This window comes from Acinonyx jubatus, chromosome A1 (genome assembly GCF_027475565.1).
Source record: "Acinonyx jubatus isolate Ajub_Pintada_27869175 chromosome A1, VMU_Ajub_asm_v1.0, whole genome shotgun sequence".
Classification (NCBI taxonomy): Eukaryota; Metazoa; Chordata; class Mammalia; order Carnivora; family Felidae; genus Acinonyx; species Acinonyx jubatus.
Window position 1 is genome coordinate 182,630,640 of NC_069380.1, and position 26,498 is coordinate 182,657,137.

The window sequence follows — 26,498 nt, forward strand, 5'->3', positions numbered from 1 at the left end:
CCGACTGAGCCACCCAGGTGCCCCTATGCCCAGAAAATATTTTTAAACTATTTTCTTATTTTGGTTTATTAGTTGCTTATAATTTTTTCACATCATCAATAATGTGGTGAATATTTGTGTGGCTTAACAGCATATACACGACTATTTCCTCAAGATAAGACTTTAAAAATAGAATTGTTGGATCAAAAGACATATATAATTTAAAGGTTTTCAGATACACAGGGAAATGTATGACATATAACAAGCAAAAGTTTTTCCTTTTTTTTTTATTGTAGTATACTACCTTCTCTTGTTGCAGAAGTGAATCACTTTGCAGTTCTTTTTGTCGTAACTTTTCATGTTCTTCCTTTTCAAGAATAATTTTCTCCTTTAAGTTTTGCATTTCAGAATTCAGAGCTTCATCCTGTTCCCTATCCCTGTTGATGAGGTCTTCTATACAAATGAAAATGCTGTATTTAGATACATGTATTTAGAGAATGTATTGCATTTAGAGAAACTGGATTTCCATATACCCATTTTTTGCTGTTAGCATGTTATACAGATCAAGTATTTCCAAAGAAATAAAGCCAAAACATAATTCTGAAGTTTGTATCATTTACTACACAAAATGTAGTGCATATCCTATGGTATGTCTTCTCAATTTAAATGGCCACCCAATGAGGAAGTCAAGAAATGTACCACTGTATATATTTCAATCAAGACAAGCAATATATTGAAATAAACAGAAAACAAACATTGTAAAAGACAAACATTCTCATATGGGAATAGGATTTTAATGTTATTTCCACAATTTTTTAAAAAACTCTTAAATACAGAGAACAAACTGAGGGTTGATGGAGTCAGGGGTTGAAGGAGGGGTGGGGGAGACGGGTGATGGGCATTAAGGAGGGCACTTGTTGGGACAAGCACCGGGTGTTGTATGTAAGTGATAAATCATGGGAATCTACCCCTGAAGCCAAGACTACACTGTATGTTAGCTAACTTGACAATAAAAAAAAAAAAAGTTTGTTTTAATACAGCAGTACAGTCTTTACATACTGTACATGTTACTTATGTTACATACCTTTTTCTTTTTCAAGCAGCTGACACTTAGCATTTAGGTTTTCGACTTGTTTAGAAAGCATAGCAACATTTTCCTCAAGAGATTGCTTAAGGCTTAAAACTTCATAATTCTTCTCTTTCAAATTTTCTTCTAACTGGGCAATATCTAGCTTGTATTTTTCCACTTGATCTGATGCACAACTACAGTAAAACAAATTATTTTGAAGAGCACATAATTTAGGCACAGGGAAAATTAAACTAAAAAGGATGAAAATGATGTATTCATCACTATTCAACAAAATAAGGTCCAATTTAAAACTACTATTAATATTACCTAATTTCTTCGATGTATTCTAAGAGTTTTTCTGTTTCGGATTTTTCATCAATCTTGTCCTTCTCTATTGAAACACTGAAAAAAATTACATATATGAATACTCACAGTAGTCACACATAATGTTTAATCTGTACCAGATACTGCTGTATCAGATAGGCTATCTCTAGACTCCAAATCCTTAATTCTTATTTTCTGTGACCTCTTAAGTTGACAATTTAGTATATGCAAATAGGAAACTGAAGTTTTTTTTTTAAAGTGAGAAAGCTTTCCAAATAAATTCTGATAAATTTCATGATGATGAAAATTGCACCTATAACACTCCAAGTGTTAGAAATGATCTTTCTTGTAGCCTTCCCAGTCCCCACCCCACCATCACACATACAAAATAGCCTTTGTTCTAGGTTGATTTTTATGCAATTACTTTGGTGTTTACCTCCTCCAAACAACTCAATTTAAAAAATGAGCAAGAAAGTTAAAGAGACACCTTACAAAAGGATATATTATATATATGAATGGTCAGTGAGCACATACAGTGAAGCTCGGCCTTAGACTAACAAAATTACAAATGAGATACTATTTCCTACCTACTAAAAGGTGGAAATCAAACAGACTGACAATATCAAACCTTGGAGACGTGGAACAGTTGCACCTATCACGCATTGCTAAGTGGGACTGTAAAATGGCTCATACAACCACTCTGGGTTGGTTGGTTTGTTTGTTTTAATAATTTACACATATACTACACTACCCTATGACCCATGTATTCCAATCCTAGATGTTCATTCAGGAGAAATAAAAACTTATGTCCACAAAAAGATATATATATAGCGGACTTATTCACACTATCAGAAAACTGGAAACACAAATAATGATCAACAGAGGAATAGTAAACAAATGGAGGTATATTCAGATAGTGGAATACTACTCAGAAATAGAGAACAAATTATAATACAACAGTATAGATGAATCTTAAAATACTATGTTAAACAAAAGAAGACACACGCACACACACACACAGTGATAAACACCTCCCATCCCCACCCTCCAAAGACCAAACTAATTTATATGATGGAAGTCAGAAAGTGGCTTCACGTGTTGGGGGCCTCATAATGGGGAAGAGCAGGGGAGCAGGAAGAGGCAGGAAGGAATTTTCTGAGAGGATGGTAATGTTCTCTGTCTTGTTTGTAGGGTGATTACAGAGGTGTATACAATTGTCAAAAGTCATCAAACTGAATACTTATGATCTATATATTTTTTGTAGGTAAGTTACAGCTCAATCATAAAAAGGAAGGCTAGGATTATACATTAATCACAGCTTCTTATACCAATATTCCTCAGTTTTGGTCTACCATCTCCATAAGATGATGCTACTACAAAGATGAGGAGGCCTTTCCTCATAATTTGTACAAAAGATGGACAAAAGTAATACATTTATACATCTTTTCAGCATTAAATGGGAGTGATCAGGGCTCAGCTAAAGAAGAGAAATAAGGCAAGCAGGGAGGCAATGAGAGAAGTATGGAGGAAGGTTAAGTCTCAGTAAACAAGAGAGAGGTGAGAGAGGGAAATCAACAGTTATACTTAAACAATTTCTCTTTCTTTTTAGGCACTCACAGTTTCCCCTCCAGTTGTGCTATTTTCCCCTGAGACTCCTCAAGATTCTTCTGAGTGACCTGTAGCTTCACCTCCATGCCTTCCTGTTTAGCCATCATACTCTACACAACAAAAATAGGTGTTACGAAGTAGAAGTTGTTCAGGTCCCCAGATCCAGACACAGCAAAACTCACCAAAAGTATCACTCACCCTTATCTTTGTTTCTCTCTTGTTTCTAAGTTTCATTAATTCGAGGCTTAGAATTCTCATAGTCTTCTGGTTACTATCTTCAGAAAACTAAGTACAAGAAACATATAAAAACATTTAGATATATTTTCTGTTAGATCTTATATAAAATCACATAAATATTGATTATTCTATTACTGGGACTATTATTTACCTACAACATATTCTGGTAGAGAAAATGCCTTTGATCACACCAGGATTACTGATTTTATGTAACATTGCTACTGTTCTTGTCCTTCTTTTTGATTAATGTGATTTTCTGACTTATTTATTTTTATTTTACTTTTTCTAAAGATTCTATTTTATTTAAAAAAATTTCTTTTAACATTTATTATTTTTGAGAGACAGAGAAAGATGGCACAAGCAGGGGAGAGGCAGAGAGAGACAGATACACAGAATCCAAAGCAGGTTTCAGGCTGTGAGCTGTCAGCACAGAGCCTGATGTGGGGCTTGAACTCACAAACTGTGAGATCATGACCTGAGCAAAGTCAGATGCTTAACCGACTGAGCCATCCAGGCTCAGCTAAAGATTTTATTTTAACTAATCTGTACACACACACACACACACACACACACACACACACACAGGGCTTGAACTCACAACCCTGAGATTAAGAGCTACATGCACCACCAAGTGAACCTTCCAGGCACCCTTTTCTGCTTACATTTTAAAGCTCCTTGGGTAGTTACCTACCTCTACATGCTGGAGAGTCCACTGCAAGCCTCCAAAACAAGCTTCTCAGAGAGGATTTTGTAATATGTGCTTGCTTAACAAAATGCATCTAAACTGCCTAGTCTATTTTGAAATATGTAGACTATACAGTTCATCCCAGGCCAACTAAATCAGAATCTCCCTGGATGGGGCCCAGGAATCTGCTTTTTTCCCTAAGCTTGATTCATATGCATCCTCACTCAAAGAGCTCAACACGTTACAGGCTCTGAATAGATGACTGCTATTAAACTGAACAGCGACGTACAGCCTCCTTTTACTTCTGACAAAAGCAAATGACTGTACTATGTCCTTTATGATCTATTAGTATAATATTATTAATAATACTAATAAATAAAATATTTATAAACAGAATATCTATTAAACACATTTAATCCACAAATTTATTCATTTCCCACTTCAATCCCAAAAGGATTTGAAATGGAAGCCTGCTGTCATGTGATTATTTATTTCAGAGAAAGATCTAGTGACTTCTAGACATAAATTCTACAAGTTTTATTAATGCCCTTATTTATTAGGAGTGACTTTGAAGGAGGGTGAGAAAATGTCAGACATTAAAACAAAAAGCAACTTGTTTATCATTTCTTATGTGTCAGATACCATAATAAAAAAGACAATGATAATTCTTCTTGGAAGCAGCTTAACATTTAAGGTACATTTGGTAAAGGAAAAAGGCTAAACTAGAGCCTAAAATTCTCAAGATATAAGAAAAAAAACCTACAACATGTTTATAACTTATTCAGTTGTAAATATTACCATGAGATTTAAATACCTTTGATTTTAGTAGCTCATTAGTCCTGGTTAATTCAATAAGCTGTTTTTCTAGTGAAGCATTACTTGCAGAGAGAGATGTTTTCTCCCTGACTGCAGCATTTAGCTTAGCCTCTGTCTTCTCTAACTCGGCTTCCAGATCCTGGATCCGCTTATCCTGAGCACCACGTTCCTGCACGAGAACACGAATCTGGACGGAAACAAGGTGATAAATGAATGATTTACCAATACAATGCCAATGTAACTAGATGCTACTGAAAATAAAACATTCAAATTCTAGAAAAAGCTTTGTGACATGATGTTGTTAAATATTCTGATTTCACTAGCTGTTTGAATATTCATATGTTTTAAAAATCTGTAAGAACTTAAATCTGTAAGCATTTTAAGAAGAGAGGATTTTAATTGTTGTAAGCTTCCAGGTATAATTAAACTGTTCACTTTTAAGGTATTTCTACCTATAAGAGTTCTTCTTTTCTCTAGTTCTAGTTATATGAACTCAAATTATAGTTTGAAATGCTAACTATCTTTTTTATTTCAAGAAGGCAGAATGGGGCTTCTGTGTAGGATATAGTAAGCACTACAATAGGAGTGATCAGTAAGCCACCACTCTTGTTGCAATTATGAGATCAAAACCAAAACCAAAATCAAAACCACCTGACAACAGAAAATGTGGAAGTCAGGAGACAATGAAATGACTTGTTTACTATAAGGGGAAAAGTACCAATCTAAAATTCTGTTCCCAAGGAAAATATCCTTTAAATTTGAAGGTGACATGACGATGTCTTACGAGAAAAGAACAGCTGAGAGGATTTGCCAATAGCCTGCAGAACAAAAGGTACTAAAGGAGTGTGTATGCTCAACAAAAATGATCCCAGATATTTACAAGATTTGCACTTTAAATATAAGGACAGGGGTGCCTGGGTGGCTCAGTCGGTTGAGCATCCGACTTCAGCTCAGGTCACGATCTTGCGGTCCGGGAGTTCGAGCCCCGCGTCAGGCCCTGGGCTGATGGCCCAGAGCCTGGAGCCTGCTTCCGATTCTGTGTCTCCCTCTCTCTCTGCCCCTCCCCCGTTCATGCTGTCTTCTGTCTCAAAAATAAATAAATGTTAAAAAAAAAAATTAAAAAAAAAATAAGGACATAGAGAGACATAATAATGGGTCAGGAAAGATCTACCATGTAAATATTAAACAAAAGAAAGATGGGATGCCCTTATTAATATGATACAAAGTAGACATTTAAGGCAGAAAGTATCATTAGCGATAAAGAAGGAATTTTATAATGGAAAGGTCATTTCAAGAGGAAGATACAATCAAATTTGTTGTGCAACTTTAAGTTCAAAATATACAAAGCAAAATGTATATTGTGTACATTACATAGGTGTATGTATGAGGTGGAAATGAGAAAGTACCTCTTTCTCTAGCTAATAAACAGACAAAAATATCAGTACAAAACTTTTAAACATATTGAACTGACATATATAAACTGTACCAACAAGTGCATATACATTCTTTTCTAGCGCACATAAAACATTTACCAAAATAGATTATTTGTTGGGTACAAAAGCATCGAAACAGCACAGTTGTATTAAGTCACATGAAGTATTTCCTACTCTTTCTTAACTGACTTTGTGCTGATACTAATCTCAGTATTTAGGCCAAAAATGCTTACCTAAAATGTATCAAACACCATATGTATATATATGGCTATGAACTAGATGCTAGCGATTGAATGAGCTTTAAGGTTCCCTACCAGAAGATTCTCTACGCTTATATTATTGGTTTATAAACAACATTTATAGCAAAATATTATAAACTAGGAAAAAGAACACCGAGATTATCTTTACAGGTTTTTGCAGTTAAGGAAGTTTAAGCTTCAAAAAAAGGGTTTGTACACTCAAATGCCTATGTGGCCAAGCAGATAATATAAATAAGTAGAGAGAGCCAGGTGAGGACTGAGGAGCAAATGTGGAGTATAAAGGAGGCAGCCCTGCAAAGCCCTAGCATATTGTTGCCCTGTAGTGGAAAGTGGAAACAGTGTCCTCAGATCGTCTGATTTTGCAACATAAGCCAGAAATCTGAATGTTTTACATGAAATGTTACTTTTTAATATTGATAATTAATTCAAATTAAATAAACAAACAACAAATACTATGGGGCTTAAATAAAAAAGAGCTCTATTTGTAAAAAAAAAAAAAAAAAAAAAAAAAAATCTCTATTCTAATGGTGCCTGGGTGGCTTAGGCAGTTAAGCATCTGGCTCTTAATTTCGGCTCAGGTAATGATCTCATGGTTGCAAGATTGAGCTCCACATAGAACTCTTCACTGGCAGTGTGGAGCCTGCTTAGGATTCATTCCCTCTCCCTCTCTCTCTCTCTCTCTCTCTCTCTCTCTCTCTCTCTCTCCCTCTCTCTCTGTGCCTCTCAAAAATAAATAAACTTAAAAAAACCTTTCTATTCTAAACGATTAAGAAACTGATGCAAATTATCAGTTCTAATCTTGGCACTGCCACTCACTTACCAGTTAACTGAGACTCAGTTATCACCTCTCTAAGTATTAACCCCTACATTGTAGGCATGTATCCTCAATAAAATGATGGCCAGCATAATTAAATACTAAAAGAATCAGAGCAACCAGGGCAGAGATTTGCAAAGCTATCTTGATGTATTCTTGGTCCTAAGCTAACATTTAACTGTAATCACTGGAAAGTTTTAATATGTCATAAGAATATGTACACTAGAAAAAGAGTTGGTCAGCAATGTAAACATGGAAAGAAAACTGCTAGAGAAGCAAAACTGGTAGTGACCATCTTACTCCTGCTTAGGGAAGTAAGTGGACTCTTTAGGTCAGCATTGCTCAGTAGAGACTTCTGCCATGGTGGAAATGTACTGTATAGTATGGGAGCCACTCACTAGAGTGCTTACAGCGCATTTAAAATGTGACTAGTGCAATTGAACTATTGAGTTCTTACTTTTACTTAATTTAAATAAGTCTCAAATGGTGAGTGGCTACCATACTGGACAGGATAGCTCCAGATTTACCCTCCAGCTCCATTTTATCCTTAAATAAGGCATATATAACTTACAGAGCAGAGGATGTGTAGGATTAGCACAACTCTTTCACAATTCAACTAACCTGCTAGGATTTCATGCTAAGAAATTCTCTAGCTAGTCACTGTCTTAACATAAACATTAGCATACAGGAAGAGTGTGCACTGAGTAAATGTAAATATTTGACACATGCATAATTGCAATATAGCAATATATTAATTTTTAGTGATCAATTTTTCATAGAGTGGGTAATCTTGAATCTGCCCCTAACAAACTTGACACTGTCAGCATACCACACTGACCACCAGGCTCCGAAACTTAGTATCTAATGAAGCTAAGGAATAGTTACCTCGCAGGCACTGGTCTGGACAGATTATCTGCCTTGCTACGCAACTCCCCAAACTGCAACAGAATACCTGTCTCTTAACTCTAAGTCACTCTGCATTTTATAGCACATTTATTTTTCAATTAAGTTGAAAGCATTGCTTACCTCTTTTTCTAGTATCTTCAAATCTTTATCATTCTTTTGAGACTCCTTCTATTTAAAAATCAAAGAACAGAGATAAACAAATTTAAGCACCACAAATATCACAGCCAAATTTGATTTTTAGCTATAAAAAAAGATTAAAGAGTTCAAATTCTTTTTCCTTCCTTCCTTCCTTCCTTCCTTCCTTCCTTCCTTCCTTCCTTCCTTCCTTTCTAACTTTACCCCCAAAGTGGAGCTCAAACTCATAATCCCAAGATTAACAGTCACATGTTCTGTTGACTGGGCCAGCCAGGCGCCCTTTTCTTCTTTCTTGAAAATATAATTGATTTTATTAATTGATTCATGCATCAGAAAGCATTCCATCTAGCAAGTAGACGTGAGCTGCCTCCCAAACAGTTAATTTTTATTTTAAAACTTTCCTGTGTCAATTAAACACTTTGTAGGAGACTTACCTGGTAAAAGAAGGAGTGGATTCTTTAAGTCTTAAAATATTTCAGGTTTAAGTTTTCACCCCCATAGATTATTAGGCTTTTCCTAATAAGTCCAGGGAAAAGAACAGGTGGCGCTTTACGAATAAAGCTACTGAGCGCTTTCTTTCTAATGTTAAACAGCAATACATTTTGAATATTTAATTATGCTATCCCAGAAAGAAAACAATCTTACAAAGAAAAATCAACTTAAACTCTGATACGCAAAGAGTAAAAAAATGTGTGTGTGTGTGTGTGTGTGTGTGTGTATGTATACACACACACACACACAGAGAAATAAAAATTAAAATGGTATAAGATGATTTAAAAAAAAATTTTAAGCCTATTTATTTATTTTTGAGAGACACAGAGAGCATGAGCCAGGGAGGGGCAGAGAGAGAGGAAGAGAGAGAATCCCAAGCAGGCTCAGCACTGTCAGTGTGGAGACCATAGTGGGGCTCGAAATCATGAAACCACGAGATCGTAATCTGAGCTAACACAGAGAATTGGATGCTTAACCGAATGAGCCTCCCGGGTGCACCAGTAAAAACTTTTATTTTTGAGACAGAGAGAGACAGAGCATGAACGGGGGAGGGTCACAGAGAGAGGGAGACACAGAATCTGAAGCAGGCTCCAGGCTCTGAGCTGTCAGCACAGAGCCTGACACAGGGCTCGAACTCATGGACCGTGAGATCATGACCTGAGCCGAAGTCAGACGCTTAACCGACTGAGCCACCCAGGCACCCCAGTAAAAACTGGTTTTAATCTAATTATTGCCTTCATTCAAAATAAGACATATAATTTTGGTCTATGTCTTTTATATCCAACAGCCTTTCTGATACAATGGCCCTAAACTGAGTATCTATCTTTCCCATGTTAAATGGAAGAAAATGGATAAATATATTGAATGCAACCTGTTTTATGTACTTCTAAGTTGGGGAGGGAGGGGCCTACATAACTATCATATTTATTAATTTCCCACCTGATGGAATTTTCTATCAAGGAAGGCCTATTATTTAGGGGTTTTACACAAACTTGTATGTAATTTAGTTTTCTAAAAGTTATATAATTAATTTAAAATATCAGAACTGTTTCTTCAAGAAATTCAAGTCAAAAGACTTAAATCAGTTTCTTTTTAAATATTATTTTATTAAAAAATTTAATTCCAGTACAGTGAACATACAGTGTTCTATTAGTTTCAGGTGTACAATATAGTGATTCAACACTTCCATACATCACCTGGTGCTAATCAGAACCCTTGCATCCTTATTCCCATCTCCTCTTTCACCCATCCCCACCCCACCCCCCCACTTCCTCTCTGGTAACCATCAGTTTGATCTCTATAATTAAGAGTCTGTTTCTGGGATTGTTTTTTTTTCCCTTTGCTCATTTTCTTTTTTGTTTCTTAAATTCCATGTATGAATGAAATCATATGGTATCTGTCTTTCTCTGACTTATTTAGCTTAGCATTATATTCTCTAGCTCCATCTATGTAATTGCAAATGGCAAGATTTTATTCTTTTTTATGGCTGAGTAATATTCCAGTGTGTGTGTGTGTGTGTGTGTGTGTGTGTGTGTGTGTGTATTTATTTGAATCAATGTGTAAGAAAAGACTGTCTGTATTAGTGCTGCCTAATAAAAATATATCACAAACCACATATGTATTTTTTTAGTAGTTAATTTAAAAAGTAAAAATTTTAGGAGTACCTGAGTGGCTTAGTCGGTTAATCGTCTGACTTTGGCTCAGGTCATGATCTCACAGTTCATGAGTTCGAGCCTCACGTTGGGCTCTGTGCTGACAGCTCAGAGCCTGGAGCCTGCTTCAGCTTCTGTGTCTCCCTCTCTCTCTGCCCCTCCCCGACTCTGTCTCTCTCAAAAATAAATATTAAAAAAATATGTACTTTTAAATAAAAAGTAAAAAATTTTAAAATATATTTTACTGTACCATAAATGTAAAAAAGTATTATTTCAACATGTCATTAGTATGAAATTATTATGAGACATTTTGTATGTTTTGTACTAGGTCTATAAACTTTGGTTTGTATTTTATACTTACAGCATATCTCAATTCAGATGCTTAAGTTTCATCAGAAATAGCCATCTATATTTAGACTTCATAAAATGTACAGATGAAAAAGTAGATGCACATTCCAAGTTGTTCCAAAAACATTTAAGTTTTCCAAGAATAGAATCAAGTATCAGTTTTTTATATATTACTTAAAATTAAATAGTATCAAAAATTTAGCTGTTCACTTTGAAGTGCTCGATAGCCACATGTGGCTAATCACTTCCATACTGGATAATGAAGCCCTATAAAACAAGAAGCTTAGATAATCGCTAAATAAATGAACAAGTCTAAGCCTTGGTTTCCCAACTCTGAATCTTTTCCACATTTAACAAATCACTCTTTGCAACTCCTTAAGAAAGTACAACTTGCTTTATAAACTAATGGAAACAGTGATAATAAATAGGCTGTTGCACAAGCCGCAACATGAAGTTAAGAATTTAATGTCCCACCACTCCTTGGCAGTCTTTGAATAGCAAATAAATCTCTTTTAGGCATTACAATACTTTTTTCCTTTTTCTTCAATATTTACCCTTCTGCACAAGTAAGCAAACAAAACCAAAACAACTCAAACAATGATAACTAATATATCAAAGCATTGCATACTTTTTAAAGGCTTACTAGGTGTTATAAAATTTATCTAGATAGAGAAATGACTGAGAAGTGGAGACCATTTTGTAATTCTGAACTCCAGACACATTTAAACAATGTATGTAGTAATGATGTAAACATAAATCTTGCTAGAGTCCTAATGATAATATTTTTATTAATTTATAGATTTACTTATAACCTTATACACTTAACCCATTCTAGTCAAATAAAATAACTTTTGGAAATGTTTTCATGATTTAGGTACTAAACCAGCTAGAATATCAGAGTTCCTCACCTTTAATCCCAAAGTCTTAACTTTTCTTGCTGAAGCAGGCAAGGTAATATCTTTGTCAACATTAAGATTTTGTTGAGATTCTAAAATAAAATAAATTGTACAGATTTTAGTTGGCACTTACATGTTTGAAACACAGACAAAACCCAATTTCCAAATTTCTTATTATAATTAGTGAAGTAGTATTAAAGTTATTTTTTTCTGTCTGTGTATGTCCAAATAATTAGTTGTACAATAGTGTTTACACATCTAATACTTTTCTGATTTTCCTAATATTCCCTGATGGAAAGTTAAGGTGATTACCAAAAGGGAAACTATGTATCTATGTGAGTGTCTTGCTTAACTTTCCTGGTTACACAACAGTGAAATGATTAAAGCATTAGTCTGCAGTTGACTCTTTTGTAAATTCATCAAATAAGAAAATTTAAATATAACTGTAGCTTTGCATTTTTAGAAATACTATAGCATCTTTTAATTTAAATACTGTTACTCATAATTTTACAGCTTATGAGATCATATAACCATTATGTTATTTGGGAATCTGTTACCTTTCTGTTTTTTAAATCTTTGTGATTTCTGAAAAGATACCGGTCCTTTCAATACTTCTGAAGTTGTAACATCATAAGCACCTGGAGATGGTGCACAACCTACAGGGAACATAAAACATTAATTAATGTCTCATCTTATGCTACTTACGATCTTAAGTTAAAAATATGTTATAGTATAATGAGTAATATAAATGTAAAATGCCATTAATAAATTGTTTGTTTTTTCAGGAGTTCCTGGGTGGCTCAGTTGATTGAGCGTCTGACTTGAGCTCAGGTCACATAAAGCCCTGCATCAGACTTGTTGCTGTAAGCACAGTGTCCACCTCAGATCCTCTCTTCCCCTCTCTCTGTGCCCTCCCCCATTCATGTGCTTTCAAAAATTAAAAAACAAAAACAAAAACAATAAAACCTAAACTTTAAAATAGTTTGTTTTTTCAAATGTAAAAACTTGATATTACAAAATAGGCCTCTTTATGAAGAAAACATCATTATCTTCCCAAATGATCTTTATTTCAATGAGTCAAAGGAACACAGGCAACTGAGCAAAACAGCAAAGACAGTCTTGAAATAAACATCAGGAAAGAACAAGCAACACGGCTTTGTTATTAAGGATTGAATATAAGAAAAAAAGATTTGGAATCAACCCTACCCAAAAAGAGTCACAGGTAATTACCATCAGATTCTAGAAATGAATAATGATCATTTTATATGTACTCACACAAAGATTCCAATACTGGGAGCTTTTAGATCTAAATGTGGTCAATAAGGGGTTGAGGTAGTAGATTTCCAATCAGGAAAGAGTCTCAAAATGAAGTACAGAATTCAATGGGGCATCTAAGGTAAAGGCAGACTTAGAAACATTAGTCTTGGCTAGCTCAGATCTCTCACACTCCATCAACTGTTTACACCCTGGGGTAAACAGGAGGCTGACAGCGGTTTCCCTAAAATCAGTTTAAGGGTCGCACATCTTAAAGCACCTACGTCACCCATTTGGAATAGGGATCAGCAGAAGCAGCGCAGAACACATCATATTTTAAAGTAACAAGAGACTTCAAAGAAAACTGCCGGCACTGTTGCCCTTTTTGGGGAGGTGGGGATGAGTGTATGCAGAACGTGTGGCTATTCTTTGCTCCCTGCTTTTGTTTTTTATCTACAAATGTTTGTTTATTTCCTTATTTATTTAGAGTATGAACAAGTGGGGCAGGGACAGAGAGAGAGGGAGAATCCCAAGCAGCTCTATGTTGTCAGCACTGAGCCTGATGAGGGGCTCAAACTCACCAACTGTGAGATTATGACCCAAGCTGAAACCAGGAGTTTGATGCTTAACCGACTAAGCCACCCAGATGCCCCATAAAAAAGTTTTTTTTTTAAGCTGTAGGCCCAAGCTGGGGCTTGAACTTACAATCCTGAGATCAAGAGTCACATGCTCTACCAAGTGAGCCAGCAAGATGCCCTGCTCTCTGCTTTTAGGAATGTTTCTGTGGCAAAGTGTGAGGAGCACTGGTCTAGACTTGTCAGAGCAGCCAGAAGATAAAATGCTGTTGAATTCTTGTATTCTGGTTCATCATTAGGTCTACACTCTCAAAAGGGGATATGGGCCAGCGAAAGATCAGATGGCATACAGTGACTAAGCAGCATCACGCGAGTTGAGAACAATTAAAATCGCACTTAACAAAAACTTCCCTAAAGAGCAAAAATCCCATTTGATACTTATGGGGATTTAGATTCAAGAATTAGGTTGAAATCCAGGCTTTGTGAGACTGTAGTATGTGCTATTGTCATGCTCTGGGTCTTTTCCTTACTAACGCTTAAATGTACGACATCACAGATACATATGACTTGCTAGAAATGTGGGGAGAGGGGACATTAGACAAATGGGATGGGATATCCTGGGAGATAACACAAGCTTTCTGGCACAACTTCTATTTTGATCAACAATAATCGGAAGCTAACACAGGCAGTCAATACTTGTAAACAAACCAAACATTTTATGTATTACATTAAATAAATGCTTCAAACTTCCAGATCTCTTTATTTTCTATTTCTTCCACCTCGAATGGACAGCCCACCTTCCAGTTTGCCTGGCTAACTCTCACTTACCTTTCAGATCTCAGCCTCTTCAGTTTTCTCTGAATCCCCAAATCAGGTTGGAAACCTCCCTCCATAGCAGCCTGTGAATAGTGTTCTTATCAAAGAACTTGACACTTTTGTAATGGCTTTTAATACACTTATCCATCTCCCAAATCAGATAATGTACTTATTCATCTTGCAAGTTAGATAAACTTGGTTGAAGTTAGAAACTCTCTTGATCATGCCTGTATCCCCAGTATTTGGCTCAGGGTTGAGTTTGGCAGTATGGTGAAGAAAACATAGAAAGTCACTGGGGATGTCAGAATGGGAATAGAGTTTTGTAATTCCTCCAATCAGGCTTCAAATCCAGCCTTGTATGCCAATCAATGGACATTACTATGTGCCAAGTACTTTCAGTCATAGGGGAAAGATGTGAACATTATACTCTCTGATTTTCTAATCTAGCTTTAAGACCCCTGGAAAGTTATTTTTATTCAAGGCTGAATTCCTCAGTTGTGAAACAGGAATAAAAGAGTATCTACCTCATAGTTGTTGGGGTTACTGGAGTAATAAGAGAAATCACTACAGTGCTCACATATGCAAAAGCATCAAATAAATGATAACTATTATTACTCCTGAAACTGTGAATCTGAAATATTGTAACACTGGTAAAGGCAATTTAATCTATTATAAAGAACATAAAATTCTCCTTAAAAGACACACTGCTGAGAGAATTTAGAGAAGGTTCTTTGAATATCCAGGAAATATACATTCCCTGAATCTCTTAATTTAGAAAATATGCTTGTGCTGATCCATTTGTCACTTGGCTTTTGTTTGTGAACAAAGTGATTCTTATTTCCACTTGCATGTTGGCTGGCAAGTTAAAGATGTAACAAATGATCATTAAAAAGTGTATATTATTGGAGAGCTGGGTGGCTCAGATCATGATCTTACAGCTCCGGAGTTCAAGCCCCGCATCAGACTCTGAGCTGACAGCACAGAGCCTGCTTCAGATCCTGTCTCTCTCTCTGCCCTCCCTTGTCTGTGTGTTTCTCTCAAAAATAAACGAAAAAAACATTAAAAATATGTATTATAATGGGTAACGGATAAATCAGGGGCTTTGATGTTCAGCCCTCCCCCTCACTTGCTGCTCAGTACAGTTACAAAACTCCTCCATTTCTTCAAGTGTACAATGAGGACAATATCAGTACCTTTCTCACCTGGCTGTTGGAAAGAGTAAACCAGACGGAACAGGGAAGACCTTAGCACAGTCCCTGCATACAGTTTGTGTCTACTGAATGAGTGCCTCACCAACCACATCTGAGTCTTACGGTTATTGTGCTTATGCCCTACAGTGGTTAAGAGCACAGGATGGATTCATGGAGGCCGGGTTTCATGTCCTAGTTCTGCTAGTTTGGTTGTGTAACGCTGAGCAAATCTAAGTCTCAGTATTTTTGTCAATAAAATATTGAATAACAGGATGACCTCTCAGGAATGTTGGACAATTAAATTAGAATTAACTGTAAATACTTAGCATGGTACTGTTGATATTACCTGTTACTACTTCATTAATAATGTTCTCAGTAAGCGCAGCTACCATAATTTTACCCAAAAACTGCCGTTCCCAATCAGCATTCTTGTATTCCTGAGTGGAATATCTACAAGAAATCCACAAGTTCATACGAAAAAGCAGTGGTCATTTTTTTTTTTTTTTAAATAAGTGAGGCCTTCTGGGCTTGACCACCAAATAGCTTCCTTATCCCCATCCCCTTCCCTCTGCTTTAGTTTCTCCACAGACTAATTGTTTATTGGCTCTACTGTCCATTTGAATGCAAGCTACTTGGGCAGGGACTTTGCTTCATTCGCTGCTGTATCCTTCTCACTCTGAATAGTGCTAGGCATGTAGTAAATGCTTCGTATAGATCCCAGAAAAACTAGTCAGTTGAAGGAGACCCATCCTAGCCCTAAAATCGCCTATTTGCCTCTGATGAAGGGAACCGAGAGGGGCAAGGTGCGTGACACCATATCCCATCCCCCAGCTCCTTTCCCTGTACGCACCAGAAGGGTCATTGAATCGTTTCAGGGGCGCCTTAGGAAAGGACATGTTGACGACCAGCTCCACAAACCGAAGGTCACTAGCGGTCCTCGGCAACTTCCCGCTGCCTTACAGCCTACTCGCTCCAAATTCAAATCTCCCCGCTTATTCCCCGCCCACCTTCACGTCAGCAGGTTCGAAAACCAAAACCCTGGGCACACCAATCCAGGACGGGAACAGCTAAAGAGCATGCGCACCTGGCCTCGCAGCCTGTAATTAGCGGTTCCGTGAGTTCCGGTTACTAGCCAATAGGAGACTATTACTGCCTCCTCCCAAGCAGTGTCCAATCATTCTTGGCGTTACTCAATTGTAACTTACAGAAGAGCAGCATTTGCGCAAGCGCATTTCATAGCTGAAAAGGTCGGAAGTCCGCCTTTGGCGTCATATAGGTGGCAGTGCAGTGAGTTCTAGTTTCACTGGTTCCAACCTCCTCTCGCCGTTCCTTGGGTGTAAACCCCCCGGGTTTCAGTTCTTTCAAACCGGCTACTGAAAGGGTCCTAAATGGCCATTGAAAAGGAAAAAGGAATACGCTGAGACGTCGCTTACGTCCCTGCGCATGTGCAGTGACCTGAGCGGACTGTCCAGGGCGTGGCCTAAGCGTGGACGCTCCGCGCGTGCGCTCACCTCGCTTCTTGTGGCTGCAGCTGGGAGGCTACTGGAGTATGTCGGCCCCGTTTGAGGAACGCAGTGGGGTGGTTCCTTGCGGGACGCCGTGGGGTCAGTGGTACCAGACCTTGGAGGAGGTGTTCATTGAAGTTCAGGTGCCGCCAGGCACTCGCGCCCAGGATATCCAGTGCGGCCTGCAGAGCCGGCATGTGGCGCTGGCCGTGGGTGGTCGCGAGATCCTTAAGGTAGCGGCAAGTCGGGGCTTGTGCCCAGTTTCTTCCTGGACTCTAAGTCCCCGAGTCCTAAGGTTCAGGGTTTCCGTGGAAAGACTTGGAAGACCGAATGGCTCCTTGCCCGAAAGAGCTATAGCATTGGCCTAGTTTTGTTCTGATCGGAGCCCCCACTCAAGGCTGGTCCTGAGTTGAGTGGAGATTTGAGGAGCCCAATTTTCTGGCTTTCTCAACCAAATGAAACTGCTTCTTTTGTTCCTCTGCGGGTCTTTACCTGGATCTTTAAAGGAACAAATGTTTATCGTACATATATTTTCGTCCAGGCACTGATTTAGGTGCTAGGAGGTCAGAGGTGAATAAGACGTACGTTTCTTGCACACAGATTGTTCTTGTAGGGAGGCATAATTAAACTAATAAATGTTTAGGAAGTCACGGAAAAGTAAATTAGAAAATAAGGGATAAGGATATAGGGATGAGGATTCAGAGATGATATCAGGTGATTTATTTTTTCATCAAAATGAGACAAAAATCTGCATGTTTGTGCAGTGGTCAAGCAGATAGTCTAGGGTTGTTTGGAGAGAATAATACTTCTTTTATTCTCATCATGCTCCTTAGATCTGAGAACTGCATTTTCCTGGATAAGCTTTATAGTTAAATTCAATTACGTCGAAGTTGGACTTCTTTCCCAGATTACATACTCACGATGTTTGACGATAGTGTAGCGAAGGGAGATTCCTTGATGTAGGATACCTGGCTCTGCCATTTCTCTAATTTTGTAACCTTGGGCAAGAGATTATTCTGTGTCCCTATGCCTTCATCCACAAAGTGTGATAATTATAGTACCTTTCTGATAGGGTTGTTTTGAGCATTAGGTGCTATCCATGGGAATTAAGAGTTTGGGCAAGTGCCTGGTATGTAATGAGTTTACATGCTAGCTGTTACTGTTATTTCTAATATGGAAGTGCTTTAAGTGCCTCAGAGAAAAGGAGAGAGTCATGTGGAAGACATTGATTTATGTCAGCTTGGATTTTAATGACCTTTCTGAATAGTTGTGCAGTTCGTGGTTTCCTGAACAGTGGTTTAAGATTACCATTCAAATTTCCCTTAGTAATTTCAGAACTTTAGCAGTGACTTTAACAGTAACTTTATTTACAATTTAGCAGTAACTTCAACTTCAGGATTTTAGATACATGTTTAGACTAGTAAGATTTTTTTCTCACTGGTGTTGAAATAGGAAAAAATGTGTTTGCTTTATGTGGCATTTTAATTTTATTTCCTAAAACTTAAATTTGGCAAGTAGCAACAAATCAAAATGGATTTGAGCAGATGCATTCTCTTTTAAACTTATGTTCTGTTGATTTCTTTCTTAAAACAAGTTTCATCACAGCTTATCTGAAATCAGAACTACAGTATGTGCTTTAAAAATTTTTAGTGCTACATTGCCCAACAAAGAGATTGAACCAGATTTTTCAAGTTTATTTTAAAAGACAGCATTTCTTAATTTCAGCAGGGAAGCTCTTGTAGTTCATTTTAATTGGTAAAGTCAAAGCATTTCAGATATTATTTTCACATTTGGCTGCTAAGTGATCAGTGATATTTATTCATCTCCTGAAAATTAAGGAGATCTGATCTTTCTTTTGAGAGCCCTGTGTTGTCAGTAAATATTCCAAGCAGTGTAAACTAGGTTGCATTTCACTTGCTATGAGGAAAGATAGGGTTGAACACCTATCAATATGTTGAAATGGTATAAAATTTTATCTCCCTACCATAACCAAGCTAGACAACTAACATCTGGATTAGATAGGAAATTAGCAAAGTTGGGGCACTTGGGTGGTCAGTTAAGCGTCCAATTTTGGCTCAGGTCATGATCTCACAGTTCGTGAGTTTGAGCCCTCATTGGGCTCTGTGCCAATAGCTTGGAGCCTGGAGCATGGTTTGGATTCTGTGTCTCGCTCTCTGACCCTCTCCCACTTGCACTCTGTCTCTCTCTCTCTCTCTCTCTCTCTCAAAAATAGATAAACATTAAAAAAAATTGTAAACAAAAAGGAAATTGGCAAACTCTTAAATCATGAAAGTCTTATAAAAATTAATGACATTAATGTTTTCAGTACATAGATATTTCATGTACTAAAATAAACATTTTTATTTATTTATTTATTTTTTTGTACTAAAATAAATATGTTTATTTTTCAGGGCAAACTCTTTGATTCTACAATAGCTGATGAGGGAACATGGACTTTGGGTAAGGGTGATCTATAATTGTTGGAATCTTTTTAAAAATTAATCTTGTCTTCAAACTTAGTATGTTTCTTCTGTGGTATCAGGTTCTTTGTCTTTGCAGCTCTGGAAGATAGAGTGATAGAAATGTATTGTAAATAGTTACCTAATGATTTTTGAAAATATACAATTTTATGATGAACTCTAATTTCTTTGTGTTTTTTGTTTAGAGGACAGAAAAATGGTCCGTATTGTTCTTACAAAGACAAAGAGAGATGCAGCAAATTGTTGGACTTCTCTTCTAGAATCTGAATATGCAGCTGATCCTTGGGTGCAAGACCAAATGCAGAGAAAACTTACATTAGAAAGATTCCAGAAAGAAGTAAGTCAGATGAGTGTATGAATATGTATTGTTAAGCATTTTAAGATCATAGAAAAATTATTTTTTGAAATTAAAACTCAAATTTGGTTACAGAAAAATCACAAAAGTTCTTTAAAGGAGTTTTTAAAATTAAATGGTTAGAAAAATTACTGGTCTTTTTTTGTAGATTTTAGTTTTTCAAAATTTCTGGGGAGGGTTTTGTTTGTACTGCCATAGTTTATAAGTTTAAATTTATTTAATGTACACCAGTAATGCACGAGTGAACTCATAAAAATTTAATTAGTATAGACTTACATAGTGTAAAAAAGTTATAGGTTCCTTTCATTAACATCTCTCCATTTCTTGCTTCTGTTTCATTTTTATCTCATTGATATATTGGCTTGCTGCTTTGTTTGTAACATAAATGCAGGATCACACTATATGGATTGTTTGTTTTTTTTCTCCTTCTAAGTGCTTCAGAATGTTTTCTCGTTTGACTGTATCATCGTTATTTATTTAGCTCTTCCCTTTTGATAAGATTTGGATTTTTCGATTTGTATCTATTTCACAGTTTGTTCTTTCATCTTTTTGAAACTATTCCAGTGTTCCATTAATTTATCTAGGAGAAGAATTACTGGATCAAAGCACTCTTCAAATTTTGATGGATAATTTCTATGTATATAATGGTGATTTCCTAATTTGTATCTCCAGTCTAGACTTTTCTCCGAAGTATTGGACTCATGTTTTCTAGTTGCATATTCAGCATCTCCACTTGTCGATCTGACCAATCAGACTCAACATACTCAACATGAACTTCCTAACTTCCTCCCACACTTGTTATACCTCTAGCCTTCTCATCTTGGTTGATAGAAACTGCTTGTTCAGAAATGGGAAATCATCCTCCATTCCTAGCTCTCCCTCACACACTGTATCCAATTTGTTAGGAAACCTTACTGGAACTAACTTCCAAGTATATTCATAATTTGTCCACTTGTCACCACCAACTTTCCAACCACTCTGATCTGGACCACCTGTAATGTCTTGCCTAGGTTACTCTAATAGCCTTCTAATGGTTTTCGTCTACCCTTGCCAAGCTGCAGTGTTCTCAAAACAGCATAGCAGTCCTTTTAAAAATGCAAGTCAGAACACATCGCTTCTCTTCTCAGAACTCTTTCACTCTAGTAAAAGACAAAGTTTTTTTTCCAGGCCCTATCTGATGTGGTCTTCCATGATCTCCCTGACTTCTTCTCCTGCAACTGTCTGCTTCAGTCATTTTACCTTAGTCATATTGTATTACCTTAGCCTTTTTGTATTTTTGAATATTCCAGGCCATTCCTTTTCTGTCCTTTTGACTACAGTGTTCTCCCAAAGCTTGGCTGACTTCTTCATTGTTTTCAAGTCATTGCTCCGTAAAGCATATTTTGATCTTTGATCATCCTATTTAAATACTATAATCTCATTTCCCTTACTTTTCTCGCCCTTCCTTCCTTCCTTCCTTCCTTCCTTCCTTCCTTCCTTCCTTCCTTCCTGGCGCTTGCACCAACTGCTAACGCTCTGGATCAGGGGCTGGCAAGCTATGGTCCATGGGTGAAATCTGGCCGACTCCCAGTTTTTGAAGTGAAGTTATACTGCAATACAGCTATGCTTGTTCTTTTGGTATTTTCTTTCATATAGCGATACCAGACTTAAGTAGTTATGGCAGAGACTATGCGGCCTTCATAGCCTAAAATATTTACTACTTGGCTCTTTACAGAAAAGTTGGCCAACCCCTCTACTAGCTAACTTACAGTTTTATTGTTTGTGTTCTCCTATAACAATGGCAGCTCCACCAGTGCAGGGATCTTTGTTTTATTCACTCTTGAATTCCACATGCTTCTAATGGTGTCTTCCAAACAGTTGGAACTCAGTAAATGTTTGTTGAATAAGTGAAATGCCCTCCAAAGAGACTGAAGCATGAGTTAGTACTTACTTCATAGGATTATTATGAGGATTAAATATGTTAATAAATGCATTGCTCTTAGAACCCTGCCTGGCATGTAGCAAACTCTCAAATGATGCTAGTTATTAAAATCTATTTTCACACTTTATACTAAGTATTGTGTTTGTCCATACACTTGCCAACCTTTTAATATACGTATCGATCTTCTAAACATTTGTAGATCTGAAAATTCAAATATACCTTCTAATTTTAAGTTCTGTTTTGGTGATTACAGTGAAATTTGGTATCTTTTCACATGTTTATTGGTCATTTAGATTTCCTGTTTTGTCAGTGGCTAGTTCATGTCTTTACCATTTCCCTTTTGGGTTACTTATACTTTTCCTTAAAAGTCTTATTTTATCATAATTTTTTTCATGTCTTTTAGAATCCTGGTTTTGACTTCAGTGGAGCAGAAATCTCAGGAAACTACTCTAAAGGTGGACCAGATTTCTCAAATCTTGAGAAATAACCACTACTTTTTTTTTGCTGCATTCTGTGGATCTCAGCAGATGTTGCCAACTTAATCAAAGGAACAGATTATGTGATGGAAGGAAAATGTGGATACCTGCAGTTAACAAATTGCAAAATATATTTAACTATGGTTCTAAAAATTGTATTCAAATATGAATTACATAGGAAACATCTTAAATACTGTGGAAGCTATTCTACTAATAGAAAGTAACTTTTTTTTTGGACTTGTTTTTTTGCTCAGCATGAAGTTTTATATGCTGCATTTTACTAATTTCATATTTAACCTGTATTTTTAATACAAAAAACATTAGGGTATAGATCATGTGAAATGACCGGGTGCCTTCAGGGACAATTAAATTTTTCTTTCAATAAGTGTAATGCAGGAATAATGATCAATAAACTTTTCTAAATAGGAATTGTGGACCCCTATGTCTAAGTATACCAGTTCATACAAGGAATTATATTACTGAAAAAAGTTTTAAGAAAGGAAAAGTCCACAAATATATTCTGAGTAATGTAATTTCAAGAGTTAATGAAAATTTCTGAAGTAGCATATTATTCCTTGGGAGATGACTGTCAAGAAATTTGAAAAATAGTTAGAAACCTAACAATAGGAATGGATTAATACAAAACAGAAGCAGTAAAGTGAATGTGGTTATTGGGTGAGTCCTTTGTCAGTGACAGAAAGCAAATTATGGTTAATGTTTATAAGTAAGTGACATAATTTTGCTCTTCAGTGATCCAGACACATAAGTATGGATTGTCTTAAAACTGTGATTCATTCTTTTTATGTCCTTTGAAATTTAAAAATATTTCTGTCTATATTTTTTAAAGGTTTTATTTTTAAGTAAGCTCTATACCCAGTGTGGGGCTTAAACCCACAACTCTGAGATCAAGAGTCTCATGCTCCATCGACTGAGCCAGCCACCTGCCCCTAAGAAATATTTTGAACAGTCCCAACATTTAGAAAAGTTACGTGTAAAGTACGCAAATTGTTTTCTTCCTGATCTGTTTGTAAGTTTATGATACGATGCTGCATCACCTCTGAGTACCTTAGTGTGTATTTCCTTCAAAGAACATGCTCTTACATCACAACAATACAACCATTAAAATCAGGAAATTAGCATTGATACCTTCTGACCATCTAATCCTCACATCTTCATTGCATTCAAGTTTAACTGATTGTCCCAGTAATGTCCTATATAGCAAAAAGATCCAGTTGGAATCATGCCTTGCCTTTAGATTAGATGTCAGGTGTCTTTGGTCTACTTCAATCTGTACCAAGTCTTCATTTTTTCTTGACTTTTGCAGCCTTGGCACTTTTGAAGATTACAGGCTAGTTTTGTACAATATCCCTCGTTCTGAGTTTTGTCTGATACTTCTTCTTGATTAGATTCAGGTTATGCATCTTTGGCAGGAATGTTACAGAAGTGATGCCACGTTCTTATTGCATCCTGTCATGAGTTAGTAACTTTAATTTGTCCTTTTTCTGATGGTCTTTACTTTAGATCACTGAATAAGTAATGTCTGCCAGTCTTATCCACAGTAAAGCTGTCCTTTTTTGGTTTATAGTTTTGTGGGAAAGTAGTTTCAGAGTACTACCTTGTTTTTCATCAAACTTCCAACTTATATCTATATGGACTCATGATTTGCTACTTTGTTCAGTGGGTTAAAATCTATTGTTACCATTACTGTGATGCTCACAGTTTTTCTTGATTTGGCCAGGGGAAGACCATTCTAGGTGACTTCTGTCCTTTTGACATGTCCCATCATTATTTGAGTAATTTCTTACTCCCTTCCATGAGATATAACAGACTTATGGTTTCCCTGCCCTAGCTCAAGAAAAAGCCATTTTTTTTTTTTAACGTGCCCTGTTTTTTTTAAATGGAGGATGGTATTTAGAAGCCAAGATTGTGTGCTGGTGAGCAATTGCTGTTGGTGTGTGGTTTTGTTGCTTATATATATCTGTATTTATTTCTATATGTATATTTAAAACCATGAGTTCACACTTACGCTTTCATTTCTGATCCCGTGGGGTTCATTTTTCTTTTCTCCCTTCCTATAAAACAATAACAGTGAGAAGCCTGATTTCTATATTCTTAATGTATTTGGTTCCCTATACTAGGTCATCTTCTCATCTTCTCATGAATTCTTTCTTTACTCTGCTCAGGCTCCCGACACCCTGCTCCAAGCAAGGATATCCTCACCTGCTTGCACCCGAACACCCTATTATGGGCCAATGCAACCCAGCCATACCCTTTGTCAAAATGTCTACCTTGTTCACTTTACCCAGTTACTTTAGGAATTAATTGCTGGGGAAGAGGCTTTTTTCTTCTAATTGGCTTCTCTTCTTGACATTTAGAAAAAAAAATACTTTGAATAAACAGTAAATTTAACTCTCCTGTTCATAGTTTTATAAATTTTTAAAAAAATATTTATGTATTTTGAGCGCGAGCAAGAACCAGCAGGGGAGGGGCAGAGAGAGAGGGAGACAGAAGCCTGAGCAGGTCCATACTGTTAGCGCAGAACCCAATACAGGGTTCGAATTTACAAACTGTGAGATGATGATCTGCGCTGAAATCAAGAGTTAGATGCTTAACCAACTGAGTGAGCCAGGTGCCCCCATAGTTTTGTGAATTTTTAACATATTGATTCTGTTCATAAGTTTTGTGAATTTTAACATGTAGAGGTATGTGTAAGCACCTCATAAATCAGGAGACTGAACTCTATGCCCCACACTGGGCTCAAATTCATGACGCTGAGATCAAGTAGACCCATGCTTTACTGACTGAGCCAGCCATGCACCCCAAGAGGTTAGTTTAATCATCACAAAAACAATGCTCTTCTTTGTAGTCATAACCCACTCCTAGCCTCAGACCCTGGCAACCACTGGTTAAGACTGTCTCTAGTTTTGTCTTTTCAAGAATGTTACAGCAATGGAATCATACATAATACTAAAAAGAAAACCCAGCTTTATTGAAAAATAATCCACATAGTATACATTTCACCCATTAAAAGTATAATTTCACCTCAAAACTCATTCCTTTTAGCTATCAACTCTCTACCTTGATGGAACCCCCAGCCAAGCAACCACTGAATAATCTGCTTTCTTTCTCATAAATTTCTCTTTTTTGGACATTTCATATACATGGAATCATAACATGTGGTCTTCTGTTACTGGCTTCTTCACTTGACATAATGTTTTAGTTGTTTATCCGTGTTCTAGTACGTCAGTATTTCAATCTTTCTATATGGCTGAATAATATATATTATTCAGCTGAATAATCCGTTGTATAACTGCCACACATTTATCCATTTGTCAGTTGATAGACATTTGGGAGGTTTTTACCTTTAGGCTATTATTAGTAATAATAGCCAAAACATTCAAGTTCAAGTTTTTATGTGCGTGTATATTTTCATTTCTTACCTAGAAGTTCTATAGAAATTATGTCTAATCATTTGAGGAATTTCTGGATTGTTTTCCAAAGTTGCTACACCATTTACATTCCTACCAAATATCTCCACATCTTTGCCAACACTTTTTATGCAATTTTTGTTTTTTATTTTAGTCATCCTAGTGGATATGAACTGGTATCACACTGGTTTTTTGTGTTTCCCTAATGACTAATAATGTTGAGCATCTTTTCTTGTGCTTATTGGCCATTTATATATCTTCCTTGGAGAAATGTTTATTCAGATCCTTTGCCCATTTTTAATTGGATTATCTTAAGAGTTCTTTATATATTCTGTATGCAGTCTCTTATATTATTTGTATGTATTTTGTTCTATTGTGTAGTTTTTTCACTTTCTTGATGGTGTCTTAAAGTGTGAATGTTTTTAATTTTGATGTATTCTAATAGATCATACTTTTGGCATCGTGTCTAATAACTCTTTGTGCACTCCTAGGTTATGAAGATTCTTTTCCAGTGTTTTCTTCTAAAAGTTTTATTGTATGTTTTACATTTAGATCTGTCACTTTTTTTTTTTGTATAAGCTGTGAAATCTAGTTCATATTTTTGCATGCGGATGTCCAATTATTTCAGAATAATTTATTGAGAAGGCATTTCATTCTTCATTAAATTGTTTTTGCACTTTTGTCAAAAATTAGTTGCTATTTATATGGGTCTGTTTTTGGTCTTCCTATTGTATTCTATTGATCTTTGTGTCTGTCCCTTCACAAATACCACACTACCTTAATAATTGTAATTTTGTGATAAGTCTTAAAATTGGGTAGAAGATTCCTTAAATTTAATTCTTTT

General features: G+C 36.3%; 2 protein-coding genes across 3 annotated transcripts in view; one reads left to right on the forward strand and one right to left on the reverse strand.

Annotated features, from left to right (window-relative positions):
* The window catches only part of HMMR (hyaluronan mediated motility receptor), a 35,509-nt gene extending 18,949 nt beyond the window's left edge, over window positions 1–16,560 (reverse strand). Inside the window, exons 1-10 of one of the 2 annotated variants that reach the window (XM_027033785.2) lie at window positions 16,340–16,560; window positions 12,212–12,310; window positions 11,667–11,746; window positions 8,252–8,296; window positions 4,717–4,905; window positions 3,179–3,265; window positions 2,990–3,090; window positions 1,376–1,450; window positions 1,064–1,242; window positions 284–432 (exon numbers count right to left, since the gene is read on the reverse strand). In XM_027033785.2, the coding sequence (XP_026889586.1) occupies window positions 284–432; window positions 1,064–1,242; window positions 1,376–1,450; window positions 2,990–3,090; window positions 3,179–3,265; window positions 4,717–4,905; window positions 8,252–8,296; window positions 11,667–11,746; window positions 12,212–12,310; window positions 16,340–16,385 (1,050 nt within the window). In that variant the 5' untranslated portion in view covers window positions 16,386–16,560. Of the gene's footprint in view, window positions 1–283; window positions 433–1,063; window positions 1,243–1,375; window positions 1,451–2,989; window positions 3,091–3,178; window positions 3,266–4,716; window positions 4,906–8,251; window positions 8,300–11,666; window positions 11,747–12,211; window positions 12,311–16,339 lie in introns of both variants that reach the window. The other variant, XM_015067009.3, reaches the window with a different exon arrangement.
* A 223-nt stretch (window positions 16,561–16,783) lies between these two features.
* Window positions 16,784–25,205, forward strand: NUDCD2 (NudC domain containing 2). Its single transcript, XM_015067010.3, has 4 exons — window positions 16,784–17,227; window positions 19,406–19,454; window positions 19,660–19,811; window positions 22,154–25,205. The coding sequence occupies exons 1-4, from the start codon at window positions 17,039–17,041 to the stop codon at window positions 22,235–22,237; spliced, it is 474 nt and encodes a 157-aa protein (XP_014922496.1). The 5' UTR covers window positions 16,784–17,038; the 3' UTR covers window positions 22,238–25,205.
* The last annotated feature ends 1,293 nt before the right edge of the window (window positions 25,206–26,498 follow it).